Source organism: Prunus avium, chromosome 7 (assembly GCF_965620075.1).
Source record: "Prunus avium chromosome 7, drPruAviu1.hap1.1, whole genome shotgun sequence".
In the NCBI taxonomy this organism is placed as follows: domain Eukaryota; kingdom Viridiplantae; phylum Streptophyta; class Magnoliopsida; order Rosales; family Rosaceae; genus Prunus; species Prunus avium.
This window is the reverse complement of record NC_142290.1, coordinates 28310787-28328222: the sequence shown is the minus strand read 5'-3', so window position 1 is coordinate 28328222 and position 17436 is coordinate 28310787. Positions and strand designations below refer to the sequence as shown.

The 17436-nt window shown below is 37.7% G+C and overlaps 1 protein-coding gene across 2 annotated transcripts; it reads right to left on the bottom strand.

The window, feature by feature from the left end:
* Positions 1 to 228: 228 nt before the first annotated feature.
* On the bottom strand, positions 229 to 17079 carry EMB2016 (mRNA methyltransferase EMB2016). 2 transcript variants are annotated; one of them, XM_088243882.1, is made up of 28 exons: positions 16775 to 17079; positions 16522 to 16610; positions 15042 to 15165; positions 13988 to 14611; positions 13427 to 13795; positions 13228 to 13332; positions 12894 to 13076; positions 11178 to 11319; positions 10909 to 11090; positions 10738 to 10823; positions 10607 to 10655; positions 9707 to 9773; positions 9140 to 9618; positions 8964 to 9063; positions 8410 to 8543; positions 7725 to 7792; positions 7428 to 7644; positions 6212 to 6427; positions 5907 to 6062; positions 5749 to 5802; positions 5435 to 5649; positions 5274 to 5343; positions 4388 to 4701; positions 3367 to 3544; positions 1896 to 3278; positions 1028 to 1798; positions 665 to 736; positions 229 to 534 (listed from the first exon to the last, which is right to left on the bottom strand). In XM_088243882.1, exons 1-28 carry the CDS (start codon positions 16847 to 16849, stop codon positions 514 to 516), a joined length of 6543 nt encoding a protein of 2180 aa, XP_088100008.1. In that variant the 5' UTR covers positions 16850 to 17079; the 3' UTR covers positions 229 to 513. The 2 variants fall into 2 exon arrangements, with proteins under 2 accessions (XP_088100008.1, XP_088100009.1); XM_088243883.1 differs by having other exon boundaries at positions 9710 to 9773.
* Positions 17080 to 17436: the final 357 nt, after the last annotated feature.

Below are 17436 nucleotides of genomic sequence, written 5' to 3'. Positions count from 1 at the left end.
GATCCTGGGCTTGAGAGTTTTATATTAGTCGTCCTAGATAGAAGACGATCATGCAGAAAAACACATGATGAAAAGACAATTTGGAAGGAAACCAATACAAGTTTGTCAGGCATTTTGGTGACTGCGAAAAGCAAAACACACAGCGCCAAATACTTATATTGGTTTAAAATAAATACGCTATTGAGAAATTGAGAAAAAGAAAATACAAAGGAGACATGAGGCACATAATGAGGAAGAAAAGGAGGCATTATAGAATAAATACACCTTCGACCTACAGATCAAACACATTTGCAGCTAATTAGCGCGGCCAGAAATTACATTAACAGAAAGCAATATTAACACTTTTTTTTACAATTCAATATTACACTATAAAGATGGAAAGAATATTAATATACACATTTTAGAGTACATTATCAATACAAAATTTCAGGGGACAAAAGGTTAAACTCCTGCAAACATATGCATTGGGGATGCAAGACTTCGATTATCAATTTATAGGTCCAAGTCATTCCGTCATAGCTGGCCCAACTTCTCCTGTTAAATCACAAAATCCAGTGGGTTAGAATAGCAGCCTCCGAGATTAAATCAGAAATGTTTCTAAACCTTGCAACAAGGCCAGTTCTTTGAAGAACTAGCAGGCTGCAACGCGTAAAAGAACATATACCTGAAGCATCTGCATTAACTTTGGATGCTGCTCCAAAAGCTGACAAAGTTTATCTCGGTCACTCAATAAAGACTGCCATGAAAGGAAAACAAATAATTAGAATGGACCAAGGCCATACCAATCAAATACATCTGAAAGCCTTTGGCAGAAAGAACAAGGGTCAAGATGGCGGAGCTTCTCCAAAAACATCTTTCATAGAAGTTTTTCTTGAAAGGTCTTTTTGAAGAAGCTCCAAAATTGATGTTTTCCACTGATGCATTTTTGCATCTTAGATGGGCAGAGGGGGTCTTTTAAAATTGAAAGTCAAATTCGAAAATCATAAAATGTCTTTTCGCTCTGCAAAGGATCCTAAGTAACAAATACCTGAATAGCTTCTGGAGACTTGAAGTATTCATGTAATGACATTCCCGGATCTTGTTGCTGTTGGGATGAAGCATCCCCTGATTGATGCATTGCTTGCAGTTGAGAATGGTCAACTTGCTGTTGCTGCTGTACATGAACAAACTCTTGTTGTTGGGATTGATAGTAGGCATGCATAGGTGAAACCTGTGGCTGTTGCAGAATCTGCAGTGGATGCATTTGAACTTGGCTCTGCAAAGATACACCTTGTTCCAACTGTTGTGAAGCTTGTAAAGGTGGCCTAAGATGTTGGGGTGGTTGCGGAGGGCGTGGAAGCTGTGGGGGTTGCAGTGGCTGCAACTGAGCAAGGGAATGAATTGCCTGAGGAATAGATAGATTCTGCAAAATACTTGCATTGTCGCCTTGCAGTTGAGTTGGTATGCTTCCATAAAGACTCATAGAATTAGAACCTGGCCTGAAAACCATGTGTGGCACTAAGGAAGGTGGCGAATAGGTATTTACTCTGGCCCCTGAAGCAGAAAGACCACCTAACCGAGCATCATTTGAGAGTGCAGTAGAGCTCTGAGGAAGTTCAGTTGCTCCCACACTTGTCTGGTTATATACTGAAGACTGCGAAATAGTTCTATTGGACGTTAAATTATATGGACTAGAAGAAAATGGGGGTGGTGTAGGAGGAAGTGGTGGTGGTGGCCTGGCGGCCCCATTGGGAGAAGAGCCAGAATTTCTTGAAGATGTAGAACCATTATTGAACGCAGAAAGATAATCTGAACGAATCTGCAATGACAAACAATCAAGAGATTACATAATTGCAGATAAACCAACAAGAGACAGCTGAATGAGAAATGTGAAGAAAATTGCTTATAAAACTTACCTGGAAGGCTGTTGGAAGCTGCTGCTGTACATCAGTCAGAGAGTTCACAAAAGGGGATGATTGACTTGGAACTGACTCAGATGTCTGAGATATCACAGCTGTTGAAGGAGGTGGCATGGGAGGTAAAGGAGGTTGATTTGGAAGAAATCTCTGGTCAAAAAATCCTGGAGATCCAGTAGCTACAGGCGCATTACCAGCATGTTGTGGACTATTCTTTGGAAAGAAATTTTGTGGAGTCATCCTAGAATCAACTGGTAATTGTACCGAAGATGCTGAAGAATTATTATAAGCAAAAACAGGGAATCTGGGACTATTTGCTGCTGTTGCAGAATCAAAACCACTAGAAGTCTTGAGTAGTGTAGCATTCTTCGGGTCATCAGAATGCTCATAGTACTTTTTATCTGAAGAAACACTAGGTTCTCGAGTCAATGGAATTTCAGGGCGCGAAACTGACATCCTGGAAGAAAATTCACTTTGTGTGTTCTCATCCATATTAGATGCTGATGGAGTGGCCAAGTCATGAATATCACTCTCTGTCTCTGCAACAATAGAGTGGGGAGAACTTTGCTCAACAATGACAGGAGCAGGCTGCTGCAGATTATCATCCGGCTGAGGAAAGGGCAATTTGTCATCAGGTTCAGACTCCTCACCGTCAAATACTATGTCAATTCCCTGAAGATCATCATCAAGATCCGCTTTCAATTGTTTAGGTTTGTTGAACTTCTCCATAGCTGTATCGTTCACAGGAGCCGCACTCTTCACCTGTACTGCTGCATCCCCAACTACAGGTGACACTGGATTCTGGCGTTCCCTTTGCCTGGCCATAAATTCATCCACATGAATTGACGGAGGTCTCCCACCAGTAGATCCCACTCGCTGTACTGCTATTACATTAGAGTTAGAAACACCATCATTTCTTTCTCTCGCAACATAGTCATCAACATGCATGGAAGGAGGTCTGCTGGTATTTGGTTTGCGCTGCCTAAAGGTATCCCTACGAGTAGGGCCAGACGAGGCAGTAGTTGAACCCAATCCTCGTGAAAACACATTTTGATTTGGGGTCTCAGCCGGGGAATTTTCTCCTCTAGCACGCCTATTTGGGCCATCAAGTGATGGCATTTTCCTCTTAACAGAAAGATTTGATTGTGACAATCTATCTGGTAATGTTTCGGGACACTCCCACTGAAATTTGTCTCCTAGTGCTCCTTGGTAAAGATAATCGTCAGCCATTTCAGCCCCACCATCTGACATTATATGGATCTTTGAAGAAACTATAATATTTAGTGGCAGAGGAACAAAATCACTAGAAAATACATCATCCACCTTCAATGAAGAACTAGGTTTTTGCAACAGCAGTATTAATGATTTCACAGATTCTAAAACCTGTGCATTGATGACGACGATGTCAGATATTATGCAAACAATTTGGGAGACTGCAATCTATGAAAGAATGAATCAGTATCAGTTATACCTGACACAGAGGGGTTTGAGTATCAGAGTCAGCTACATGGTCAGCGGCTATGATCTTCAGCATAGAGGTCAATTCATGAATGTAGCTTAAGTTTTCATGAGGAACACTATCTTCTTCACCTATATCATCAGGAATGCCAAACAGGAATTTCACTGCAACAACCCTATCTGGATTCAATCTAATACAGAAGCAAACCATAAGTCTAACCAATTATGTGGATACTTATGGTAAAGGTTAAGAAAAATGCAGGCATGGAACAGAAGAAGTCACAGCCAAAATGTATTAAGGCACATCCACATAGAGAGATCCAAGGAACCAATAAAACGTTACTTCAGAACTCAAGGACACAGAGGTACAACCTATAGCACAGATCCTGTTCAAGTAAGGTGGCAGACTCATAATGAAAAGGTAATGAAAAAAATAAATTTTAAGATATAATGGTTCTAGAATAAGCTAGGTTTACATAAGAAAAATAACATTATAAAGAAACTCAAAGTAAAAGCATATTGGCAGCCAGTACCACAAGCAATATAATAGAAAGAGACTTGCATGATTTCAAATTCATAAAGCTAGCTAGTCCAGGACAGCCACTACTCCTAGTTCCAATGAATGCTCTTGTTGCATGACTAAACTCAAAAAACCATGTTGAATGGTACAACAATTCACCAATGCTTCGCGAGAACCCTGAGATGATCAGTCAAAATAAGGCCGGCGAGATTATCTAGCACCATCTAGGCTCAGTGTACAACAACATACTCCAAAAACAAAAACACAACTATCTTTAAGGAACAGTCATCTTTTATAGCTCTGAAGTCCGGCAAGTATTTGAAACTATAAAATAAACTGCAACGAATATCCAAATTTGTTTTTTTTTACAAAAGACCAAATATCCAATAATTATAAAATCAATCAAAGGAAAAAAGGATGACAATGTTCAACAACTTGAAACACATAACAAGTCTAAACTAAAAACATGATTTGGCTAAATCAACAAAATAACCAATAAGGCAAGAGAAGTCACCTTTCCCCATCAAGGCAGAAGCTGAAAGATCCCATAGACAATGCATTGATAGCCTCGATTGTATAACTTGACAAACCATCTTTTGAGTCAACTGATCTTAACAAGTTTTTAAAGCAACATAACAATGGGGGACTCTTTCTCCATTCATATTCATTAGGAAGACTATAATTTCCATTGCCATCCTTTTCACGATCATCAACAACAGAGGAGACACAATCAAAAGTGGCTGCTAAAGCTCTTCGACCTTCACTACAATAACCCAATTCTTTAAAAGCAGTAAGACACGCAAGTAATTCTTTTCCAACCGGTAGAACCTGGAAAATGTGGGTACCCTCAGTTAGAATCAACTAAGCAAATAAGGAGTTCCAAATCTTTTACTGGTTGCTTTCATCGGCTATGGGTTTCGGGTGATTTTGGTTGCATCTTTAGGATAAAAAGGATAAAAATAAAACTTTTACCCCCTCTAGATAGAAGTGATCTGAATGAATGTTTTATAAGGTGAAGTTAATTTAGTCACTTTCCACATTAATAATTCCACAAAGGCGTAAAATCATCAGAAGGAAGTTCCAAAAACTAATATATCTTCAATGCTCAATTTGCATGCGTCAGAATGTGAAGCATTTGACTAGTTTGTGCTCAAGCAAATTTCTTATTTTTACCTTTCTAGACCCACTGCCTCAACCCCACACTCCAAAAGAAAATAATAATAATAAATAACAATAATCCCTGGTGAAGGTGCAATTCAATCAAGTCCTTGGTGAATTTACCAACACCTTTGTCCTCAAGTGCATTTCATATGCCGAAATTAGCTCCAAGAGAACTATCACAGTATTAACCAACATACTCTAATTGAACTTGAGATACAACATAGGAAGGAGCAAATTACCTGAAAAAATCTGAGGAGATATTTTAAAATGATTGTGCAATCTTCAGTACTCAGATTTTCAAATGTGTGCCTATTAAACCAGTGAACTAGTTTAGCATACACAAGTTGTATCATCTCAATTAAAAGGAATAAATAAATAAATATGCATCTTATCCACTCACAGATCATTTTCCCCAGCATGGTGTAGAGATGCTTGAGAAGTAAAAATCAGTGAGAAGGACTTGAACACAGGGAGGGACCAATTAAGCAAACCGAATCCAAATTTAGCTGAACTTCTACCATCTAGAATCTCTACTCGATCTGTATCAGTGGCAGCTAAACACCTATCCAGCACTCTAGTTAGCATCTGAATCACACCCTCCTTTAACAATAGTGCCTGGGGAAGGAGAAATCAAAATTAAGTAAAATCCCATGCTTCTTTACTAGACAAAACGATGGAGGGGAACAAAATAAACCAAAAAAAGAAAATGGAAACCTTGGCACGTGGATGCTCCAATAAGCTAGCAAGGAAATCAAGATATCTACAAACCTGAAGAGAGAGAGAGAGGGAGAGAGTGAGACAAAGAAATATTAAACATTTAGGTGTACCAAATTAGACAAACTATAAAACTTTAACAGTGGCCACAAACTTGCCTTATAAGCATCCACATCTGATGGAGAAGAAAAGTCATAAGCATGATCAAGAATCCATGAGAATATGGGTCGCACAAGTATTGAACAACTTTCAGCTTTTTGGCAAGCAATGCGAATAATAAAGACTCGAAGCATGTCTTGAATGACCACCAGTGCCTGTTTAAAGTGATCTCATTAGTAATGCAAGATGACATTGGCAGCAAGTATTTATTGAGAATAGTTGCACTGCCTACTCTTCTCTCAGTAGTTCAAACAAGAAAAGAAAAGTAAAATAGCAGTTAACTTCATTTAAAGACGTCACATACAGAGATAGCATAATGTTGGATAATCTGGGCAACTTTGTCAAGATGTGGCATCAACTGGCTAAGAAGCTTCTCCAGATGCACAGGATGCAAATACCAATTGACCTCTCTCTCCTTCTGAGGACCCAAAACAGTCCCAACAGACAGCTTTCTAAGGGCACTCAACAAGGGCATCCCATTTTTCCAAAGCCATGCCCCTTCTTCCGGAAATAAATCATTCTTCCATTACAATAAGGAAAGAGAAAACATGAAGAAAAAGGTTAAAACATGTTAGATACATCATATGGCAGTCCACAAAGGTTGCAATTTGAACATATCTGATGATTTAGGCAAAGTATGCCACATTTACCAACTCAATAATCAAAAAGTATCAGAAACGATAAACTACAAGTGGTTAATAATCGTTAATGATATCAAAATTGTTAAAGATTTCAGAGAGAGAGGCAAGCGGCCCACTACTAATTGGTCCAACATTGACAGGCCCCAACTTAACCACTTGTTAGCACAACAGGAGTGAGGTTTTTATCGCAAAAGGCATCGGTGTTACTAGTAATGGAACCACTCGCCCCCTCAAGTGGGACCACCACAGAGTGGGCTACATGTGCAACCGATTCCACATCAGTCATTAATCTTTTTTTTAAGGGTAGTTCGCTCTCAGTAAATTGAGCTCAGCATGTGAATACCACGTACTCAGTACAGACCCAGTAATTAGGCCCAGTCAATCATCCCGCTTTGATACGATGTAGAATTTTCTAGAGATGTAGGAATAAAGCTATGTATTCTTCTCCCTTAGGAAGATTTAAATAGTAAACAGCTAGTTACAAATAAGGAAGGAAATAAAGGCTAAAAGTCAACTCCTGTGAATGACCCTAAAATTATGCTAAATACAACTAATCAGCAGCTAATCTATACAATCAAATATACATAAATCAACAAAAATAGCAATTTAGACAAGACGTCAGCAGTCAAGTACTTGTATAAACTAGATTTATAAAAATAAAATAAATAAATAAATTTGTTGAAGTGGCCATTGTAGAATTATAAGGGGCTGGCATGCTAAATCACTGATGTCTTTCATAATCCTGCTCGAGGAAAACCTTAGCTAGCTCTAAGTCAAGCTCCTTATAAAATATACTTGAATCTCTCACTAGCTCACTTATGAAGAAAGTTCTACGTGATAATCCCAAAAAGAAAATAAAGGAGAAGAGATCTAGCATACCAGAAGACAAAGCAAACTGCATGTTTCCTTTGGACCCAAGGCCAGTGAGGAAGTAACTTGAACATTAGCAAGGAGGGAGTGGAAAAGGCCAGGAGTCCAGCCATAGACTGGCCAACAAGCAAGTGCGGACACAAGAAGATGGCAGATAGCTCCAAAACCGAGCGCAGAATCAGGATAAGGAGAGGATAAGTCTGCTGCACATGCAGCTAATTTTGGACTACAATTGAATAAATTCAGTCAAATTTCATATGAATAAAACTAACACGTCTAAGGAAGAAGAAAACAAGGATGACATACCTTACTTCTCGGTGCAATCGTAGAAGGACATTCAATAATTTAGTATTTCTGTGCTGCTCTTGTACTTCCTACAGACAGCAGTCAAGGGACCACATTTTAACAGACAGCTGATGAAAGCATACATTCTACAAATACAACCATTACTAAAGCCCCAAATGACCTCCAAATTAAAAGATCGTGTCTAGTTCACACAATCCCCAGATCTAAAAACAGAAAGATTGTTGAACCATCAAACATTCCCTTTTTACTACAAGTCATGGGTAGGATGAAATGAAAATTCCATGTAATAGTTTGTTAATTGTGATTATCTAAAGGACTCCAGTCCAAGAATCCTTTCTCTAAATTTAGTTAGATTCATGGCCAATACTGGACACATCCTACAGCTATTACATAATCTAAACAATTGCCTGTAGTTTCATTATCCAAACACAGCTATCCCATGACCTACATAGAAGGACAAACTTTCCCTCTTTCTACAACTCATGGGTAGAATGAAATAAAAATGCCATTTGACAGTTTGTTAATCATATGATTATCCATCGAATATGGATTTTGTGAGCATCAAGATTAGATTGTAATCATTTGACAAACACAACTTTGCTGCAGTATCAAACGCCGCTCTCATTCAAACAAAACTTCCATAAAAACTCAATCGTATATACACTAGGAACTAAATGAAGCAAACCTGCAATTTCTGCAATAAATTGATCAACAACACAAGTGTAGGAACCACAAGATCAACTAAACTTTGCTCACGATTTCGTTCCAACAGTAAATCTGATGTAGAATTGCATTCTGTGCCCTCATCAACAAGGTAATCTGTTCAAGACAAAACAAAAAAGCAATTTTTCCAAAATTCAGAAATAAAATGCGCCTTCTAAAATATCAGAATATTGTACAACATGAAATTCCTAAAACTGTACACAGTGGTAGTGAGAAACGAGTGTGCACGATAGCATGCCACCTACTAGGTACAATGGCAAAGAGGTTTAAACTTTATGATCTATGGAAGATATACTATACTGAGAACAAGCAGACCTGGTAAAGTCTACTAAAAATTCCAGTCTAAATTCACTACACAGGTTTTGTTCTCTCTACAGTAGAAGGCCCGGGAATGTTCTAAAAGTTGCTATCTCTAGTGATGTAACCTTTTTATGGGAATTACTGTTGAATTTTTTTGGTTTTATAGTTTATACATACAAATCAATCTATGAAAGCAACTATTTCCAAATCACGTACCATAGCTGTTCGAGGACCTCTCAAGCATGAACCTACAATTGACCAGAACTGCATAGATTATTGCTATAACACCTTCATCATATAGGGTAGCAGCAACAGTCTACATCAAGAAAACAACAATGAGCATGATAAAAGTGCATTCTAATGATAAATTAAAACAATACAAAACTACATACTGAGTTCTCTGAAATGAATGCTAAAATGCGAAATGCTGTTGTCAACTGTGCTACTGAAGAGTCACGAAGAATCACACCATCAAAACTCTTGTCAGAAATAAACTTTCCAAGATTTTCCATAACATTAGCATCAGAACCACCGGAAGAATCTCCAATAACATTCTCTACATCTGCCAAATCTGACACTAGTGGGATGGTTGAAGTCAAGTGGGCGTCTCCTCCGGAAGCTAATACAGCAGCATACCGTATAAGACCTGTAGCCCCATTTTTATGATATATTACACCAGCATCTATCCATTCCAACAGCCGTGTGGGGGCATCTTTCCTATTTGACCCTGGAGAAGAGGAATGTAAAGCCCTATGGAGCTCCATAACATGTCCAATCCAAGATCCAAGAGAAGATGCAGTTGAATCAGAAACAATAACTTCAAAAATCTCAGCAGCTGAATGAAATATTGCAATATTTAGCGGCGAGGCTCCTGAAATGCAGAATTTTATTTGAGTAAATGCATAACTAAAAGGTATAATTGTAAAATTTCAGATTTAGACAAAGGACAAGTGCACAACCACTATTTTTAGCAACTGGCTCTTGTTCCTTGGCAGAATGTAATGCTTCAATCAAAATTTTAACAGCCTACAAAATAGTTAATCATTTGTCAATAAGCTGAAGCATGTATCCATAAAATATAATCTAACAATAAGAATATCAAGGGCACATACAGAAAGATTTTCAGATACCAAATATTTAGAATTAGCTACTTGTAAAGGCACCATACAGACCTACATTTGTAATTAATTATAAGTCTATACTAAACAAAAATTGCCCTACATTAATGCCGCCTAGGTTAGGTGGTAAACCCTCTTTGGCATGGTACCAGAGGCCTAAGTTCAAAAACTGCACCAGCCAATGAACATCTAACCATACCAGTAAAACAAAACAAACTTCAAACCATTTAATGTGATACATATGAGAAATTTTGAATCCAATATAAAGCTTAGCCAATTACTTACCAAATGAATAAGAATAATACTAAGACAAGTTCCACATGTATGCAAAAGGTTGTATTTGGTTTTTTATTCAAGGATGTAACAGAAGAGATTTGAATTTTAAAGTTAAGTTAGTTTAAATTGGTTGGAAGAACCAAAAGTTCTCTAGATACAATCTTTTTAAACAGATTCGGATTTGAAATGGCCAAGAGACAAATTAGTTGTAATCCATATACTAGTGATTTTGTTGATCCAGAAAACTTATTTTTTTTCACTTTCTTCCAATGCAAACCAAATGTCAAGTTTTGCTAAACTTCCATTGAGCAATTTATGCATAAAATACCAACCAACATCCCCAGATTTGAAATCTTCCAATCCAATTCTACCTGCATCTCTCAAGCATTAAACAGAAACTACTTCTATGGTCATGCATTGTATATCACATATGGTTTTCAGATAGCACATTCATCAATTCAATACCTCTGGAAAATATCCCAAAGCCAATAGTGCCTGTCTTCCACAGTCAGACCTGCAAATCATAACAGAATAGTGGTTAAGACCATTAATATTGTATTAATAGTCCACAATCAACAAAAGAAATTCAGTTTCACCTTGCAAGAGCACATAGTTCCCACAACACCCATAAAAATTCTTCTGAGTTTGGGGATGCAGTAAGCAAACGGTCTATGGCATTAACCTGCACCAAAGCATTAGAAAATTGATATTTTGGCTGAAGGTATGCAATAAAGATTGAAAAACCAACAGGAGCCAAAGGAACGAACCACCCTCAAATGGGTCCCAACAATCATTCCAACTTCCTGTGGAGCACAAAAGAATCCTTTGGATATTGAAACAGACGCATATCGAAGAGGAAGACACGCATCCTTATTCACATTATTAGCACCCCTTAGGGCATGTATTATTGTTGCAGAAAGTTCAGGGTGATGTAGGAGGAAAATTAGGCCTGAATAAAATAACATGCAATGTCATTAACAATGATCTGGATCTGATAAATATAACAAGGTTGATAGTAACAAAGCATTAAAGAGACCTGAGCGACAAAAAAGAAGGGAAAGTAGTATGGCCCCAATTGATGATGCAATATCCACAAATACGTCCATAGCACGTCCCACTTCTGAACGCAATATGGATGATGACAATATTGCAACTGATAGAGGTAGAAATCCCCTCTCCTGATAACAAGATATTTCAAATATTATGCGCAGAACAAAAAAGTTAAAATATCAATTGCAACATAAATTTCAATACATAGAATTAAACAAGAAAGAAGTGCCAAATTATTCTGATTACACCCTCCCCAAAAGTGAGAAAACACAACAATCAAATACCCAGGCACCAACCCAACCCAAGAACTCCCATCATCTACTCCAGCGGAAAACGATTTTTGATAAAAATTGGCATTGAAATTTGAAACCATACAGTGAGGTTCTGCTGAAAATATATGCAAATTTAAGTGGGACACTACTGAAAACATACCGAGTGTTCCTCAATTATTCGCTTCTAGTGCACCGAATGAAAACACAAAAATGAAGAACTAAAAATCCAAAAAAATTTAACGAACTTTTTAAATTGTCAGCCCATACTTCATTTGGAGGCTACGAAAAGCATATTTAATGTTTCATTTGTCAAAAATTAAAAAAAAATTCATCAAATTGTGAGATTTTGAACCTCTAATGAGCTTGTTACGGTTCACTTTGTTTCAACAATGGAAGATGAGTGTGAGTGTGAGAGTATGTGAGTTTGAAGAAGATGACGGGTGAACTATGAGTTATCAAATGCGGGATTTGGGGGGCATCGTCAGAAAATAAATTTTAATTTAAAAGATTCTTTGACCTCGATAGTCATTTGGGATCGTTTGAATTTTTTTTGGAGGAAAAAGGAGGGGAGTGGTGCTGGGTTATTGTGTGCTAATGGCAGTTTTTTGGGTAGTGTGGGGGAAAATAAATAGGAGAATTTTTTAGGACTCTAATGGGGATGAGACTGACCAACTATGGTATAGGATTCGTTTTTTGGCGTCCTTGTGGGCTTCTACGTCCCCAGAATTTAAGGAAATAGATTTTAGATTCATTTTATTGGACCGGAATACTGGAATGCTGCAATTTTGTAGCGTTGCCGTTCTTTGCTTGTTTTTCTTGTGGCTGTCTTGGCCTCGTTTTCTGTTGTTCTTTTTGTTGCTTTGCAATAATATATCGTTTCTTTTCAACAACGAAAAAGGTCATTTCATGTCTCTCTCTCTCTCTCTCTCTCTCTCTCTCTCTTCCCTCTGGGTTCGTGCAGGCCTTCAGGAACCTTATGTTCATTGGCATATAATACATAAACCACTAAACTCAACTAAGTCTTGGGGAGTTAGGTTCTTCAACATGGACTCTCCTCTACTGCTCAGATCTGTCCAAAGCCATACTCTCCATTGCATCCCTACTAACATATACTTAGTCTCCTTTCTTCTACCTATCTATTTGGTCTACCAATGTTATGAAGAGCTTAATTTTTAATCTTAACACAGTTGGTCCGAAGCCTAAACAAAGGAGGGTTGCACTAAGTTGACAGCCAGCATAAAATTTTACATAGACTTTCACTCTTTTTAAAAGAATAACAAAAATAATAATAATAATAATAAAGGTCATGGCAATTCAGAATATAGTAACAATCGAGCAGTAACAGGATGAACATCAAAGAGATTACACAAAATATATTGGAAACACAACACATGCAGGAGGGGTAAGAAAGAACAAAGACGGAAATTTACCTTGAGAAGAGCCAGCAAATGCAAGTCGATATCCCAATTTGAGAAACAACAATTTGATGCAGTAATCAGATTATTGGATGCTTTATATGACAGCACACCTTCTGTTTGACCAAGAATCAATGATTTGGTTGCACGGGCAACTGGAGAAGGATCTTCAATTGGACCACGTGAATTTATCAATTTCTGCATTAATAATTGTCAATAAATATGAACTAAAAACTAAAATGCAATTTTGGTGTGACACCTAAAGTGGAAAAAAAAAATATATATATATATATATATAAAAAGGTTCCATATATAACTGAAAACAAAAGCAACAAAGATGACTACTGACCAACAGCTTTTTAAGTTGTGACTTTGCACAGATAAGCATGTCCAAAGTATCACTTGTGACCCTACCAACAGTAGAGAGACCTCCCAATACCGACAAAACTTCACACTGCAAAGAATGGAATTACCATAAGAAACCACTTAGTTTAGGTCGCAGGACCACATGTGAAACCACAAACAATGTCACCAAATTGGTAGTATACCTCGAATCTTGAAGCAACCTCATAAAATCTTAAGCGATGAAGGACATAAGTTGCACAAGAAGCAACATCATGACGCTGTTTTTGCAATAACAGATTCAACAATTTACTATAACCATCGCTGACACCAGATAGCTTGTTTTCATCTTCACGTGGCCACCAACCTAAAAATCCTTCACACCCGAAAGAATGTTGAGTAGCCTGCTCAACAACTCCAAGTAGCAGCAATGTAGTAGCGGTAGAAATCTGCTCATCACGACAAAAAACATGTACAAGCTGCTCCATTCCCCCACCACTCACAAAGTGAAAGCAGCTCTCTCTTCCAGAGCACAAAAGAAGAGCTACACTCAACCCCAGCATGACATTTGTATTCTGAAATTCAAGATACAATATTAGAAATGAATCACATTCAATACACATACAGGAAGACAGGAGGAGGGAGGGAGGGAGGGAGAGAGAGATAGAGAGATAGAGATAGAGACAGAGAACATGTCTTTGTTTCTATCTGTTGGATTTTCAATCTGTGAAAAAGTATACAAGTGATGGAAATTGTCATTTAATCACCTGTGGAAGTTGGTGATGTCCATCACTTACGAAGTCCCTATTAAAACAAAAGTACTGACTTAACACATCCACCAACTGTTTGGAATTTACTAAATCAGCCTCAGACTCAAAAAGTCCACTGTCTGCCAATGATTCACCTAATGCATTCCCCGATTCTTGTTTATACACTTTATAGAGCTCAATAAGCTCTGTTCTTGCCTCACTAAGAACATTGTTCAACTCTTCACAATCACTGGATCTTCCCCAAGAGCAGGTGACATAAGAAGTGGCAGCTGATACTACAGTGCTGACAATTTTATGCAATCCATCCCCTAGATTGGGCAACTCACAAACCTTCAACATCAGTTGTAATAATTGCTTAGCTTCAACAGATATATCTGATGCCACAACAGGTAGAGATAGAGTACTCAAAGCTGATATGGAATCCTCAATTGTCAGATTAGTTGAATGTAAAGCCAGAGGGAGATCTTCAAGCTTTCCCACAGCTGAGCTAACAAGATTAGTTATAGAGCTATCATCAAATTCAATGTTGAATTGCCCCAGATCTTCTGCTGTGTTTCCATATATTACTAAACTCAGACTGCGGTAGCTGCCCCTTACAACCAGATGATTAGTTACAACAGCCTGCAGACAAGTAATGACTCCTGTGAGAATAGCCAACAGAACAAATAAACGTTGTGTGTCCGTGTACATATGCACATATATATATAGAACTATAGCATTAGATATGGAAGCGGTCCATCAACATTAACAACTAGGCTCACCTATTCCTAACTTGCTAAATTCTGATATTTTAGTATAACGCAAGTGTAGAAACTTATCCTCCACAAAGAAGTATGTTATATATAAAAATTGGAAAGGAAATTAAGAAATGAGATAAGACAAGGTATTACTGAACACTGACATCTAAATATAGATAGGGCTTTCTCAGATAGCTCCTCACTTGAGCTCTAAAACAGTCTAGATGTAAGTGCATTAAAGCGTTCACCTTAAAATTGTTAAGGAGCAGAAATAATACAAGAGGAAACATAATCAGGTGTAATATGATAATTACCTCTACTTCTAGCACATTTGATGAAGAAGGAGAATAGAGGAAAGGCTGACAGAGGCGCCTGAACTTTGTCTCCCCCTCACATTGAACAAATACCTCCAATGCAAATGAAGGAGGTGAAGTCGCCCTGCAAACAACAATAGCACTTCAGAATATCAATACCAATGCAACATCTATCATGCATCATCTGACATTAAAAGCAAACAAAATTAATACCAAGAGTTCAAATCCAATTTAGCATTTCAAGTGGTAAGAGCCCCAGTATAATTAATACCAAGAGAAATTTTATTTTTAAAAGTCAGAAAGATTACAAATATAATATCCAGCACTGGACAAGAAGTCCACCATCTTTAAACCACCAGTTTCATTCTATTTTTCATACAACTTGTAACTAACACAGAAAACACATTCCAATGATTGATTGAGAAATTGAGACTCCCTCCCCAGTCCCCCAAAGGCCTCTACATACTTGTCCAGTCCAGGACAACAAAGATCTTTTGGTCTGTGTGCGTGGGAGCAGCTCAATAAATTTATCAACAAAACCCTCACTCTATGATCTATTCCCCAATGCCGACACCTCTTAATCCATCTTTTCTTCAAAAATTCTAGCATCCCTTTCAAGCCAAACCACCCAAAAAGTTGTCAATACACAAATATTCCCCAAAATAATGACCCAACTCATCTTCCCTCGTGAAAGATACTGTGCCACAATCTAAATGCAAACAAGCAATGGCGAAATAAATGGCCAAAATCCTCTGCTCCTAGTTTGCACATAATACACCATGAGAGTGAAAGACATATATTAGGCATCCTGCAGTCAACATTACCATAAGTGTTGACTCTCCCATGAGTATTTTTCAAACAAGCACTTGTAGTTGTACTTTACTCCGTATTGTAGTGTTCCAAATCAATTGGGTTGGGTTGAAAAAGGGTAAACACAGTTCGTCAACCAACCAATTGAAATGCGATTTGGAAGTTTTAACCTGACCTTATAAAATAAAGTATAATTGTAACTGCACTAATGTAAGCCTTGTGGAATTTCTACCTTTTAACCGACATGACACTTATCTATGAAAACTTCACTACTTCACATAAAACACAAACCCTAAAAAACAACTGTAAGTGATATCAACGACCAGGATACATAATGCACCATGTATATTAACAGTGTAAAACATAAATAACCACCATGCCATGTATTCATTAGAATTGTGCCAATTTTGTCTTTAACAAAAAATCGGATAGAAGCCTCAAGAATAATTCACCAACTGACCCGGCTGTGGTATTTACCACTCCTAAATGAAACTAACCAGATGGAGCTAAAAATGTGATATTTATAACAGGCTTAAGTGAATGCCGAATATAATGGCCTGCATGGTGATGTTCAGGCCTAAGCTACATGATCTTTATCATAATATTCTAAAATTCACAAACAAAAGTAAAGGAAAGCTGAAACAATTGCAAAATTAGTAATGCCACTTACCCAAGAAGTGTTACTGTTTGAGAAGCAAACGACACGTTCTGTTCAAGAAACTCGCAAGCAGTGATGACGATGGGCTCAGCAAACAATACCTAGCAACGAAAATCCACTTCGAATGAGTAACATTCAACTATAAATTTAGCAATTCATACAAAGTAAGATTTACTAATAAATCAAAATTCGTAAATTAATTAGAACACAGGCATTAAATTAACCGCAAAAGCAACTGAAAGTTGAAAATTTGTGAGAGAGTAACCTCGTCGACGTATTCGTCGAGATGGGGGTGAACGAAGGTTTGGGCGAACAATACACAAGGCTCGGGCCGACCCATTCTGTGAATTTCTGGTGCTAAAATCGGCGTCGCCAAGAAAACATGGACTTCGGTCTCGTCGATTTGAATTCTAGGGTTTTGGAGGTTCTCTGGAACTAAGGTAAACGCTTTAAGGGGTTTTTCAAGTTTCTTTCTTTGCAAAGAAGGGGGGGTTTTTCAGGCTTGTCACAGTGTCACCAACCTGACAGAGAGAGAGAAAATAGGTCTGACAAAAAAAAAATGAATTAAACAGAAAATAGGGAGGAAAGGGAAGGGGTTTTACGACTTTTTATCGTTTTGTATTGCGGTTTTTTTTTCTCGTAACCCTATTTGAATTAGGAGATGGAGTTCTTGAATACTTGATTTTAATTCTTTTAATTTTTGGGTGGGATTGGGGGCAAAAGCCCAAAACGACAAATAAACAAAAAGAAACTAGCCAAATGGGCTTTAACAAGTAGCTTTAGGCCTAGTAAATCAAATTTTAAGCTTCGATTTGGGATGCAATTGATTAGTTTCTGCAACTCCTAATTTACTAATTTTCCCTCAGTTCCAGAAAAAAAATTTGTGATTGAGTAAATAGCTAGAAACGAACAGATCAAACTGAATTG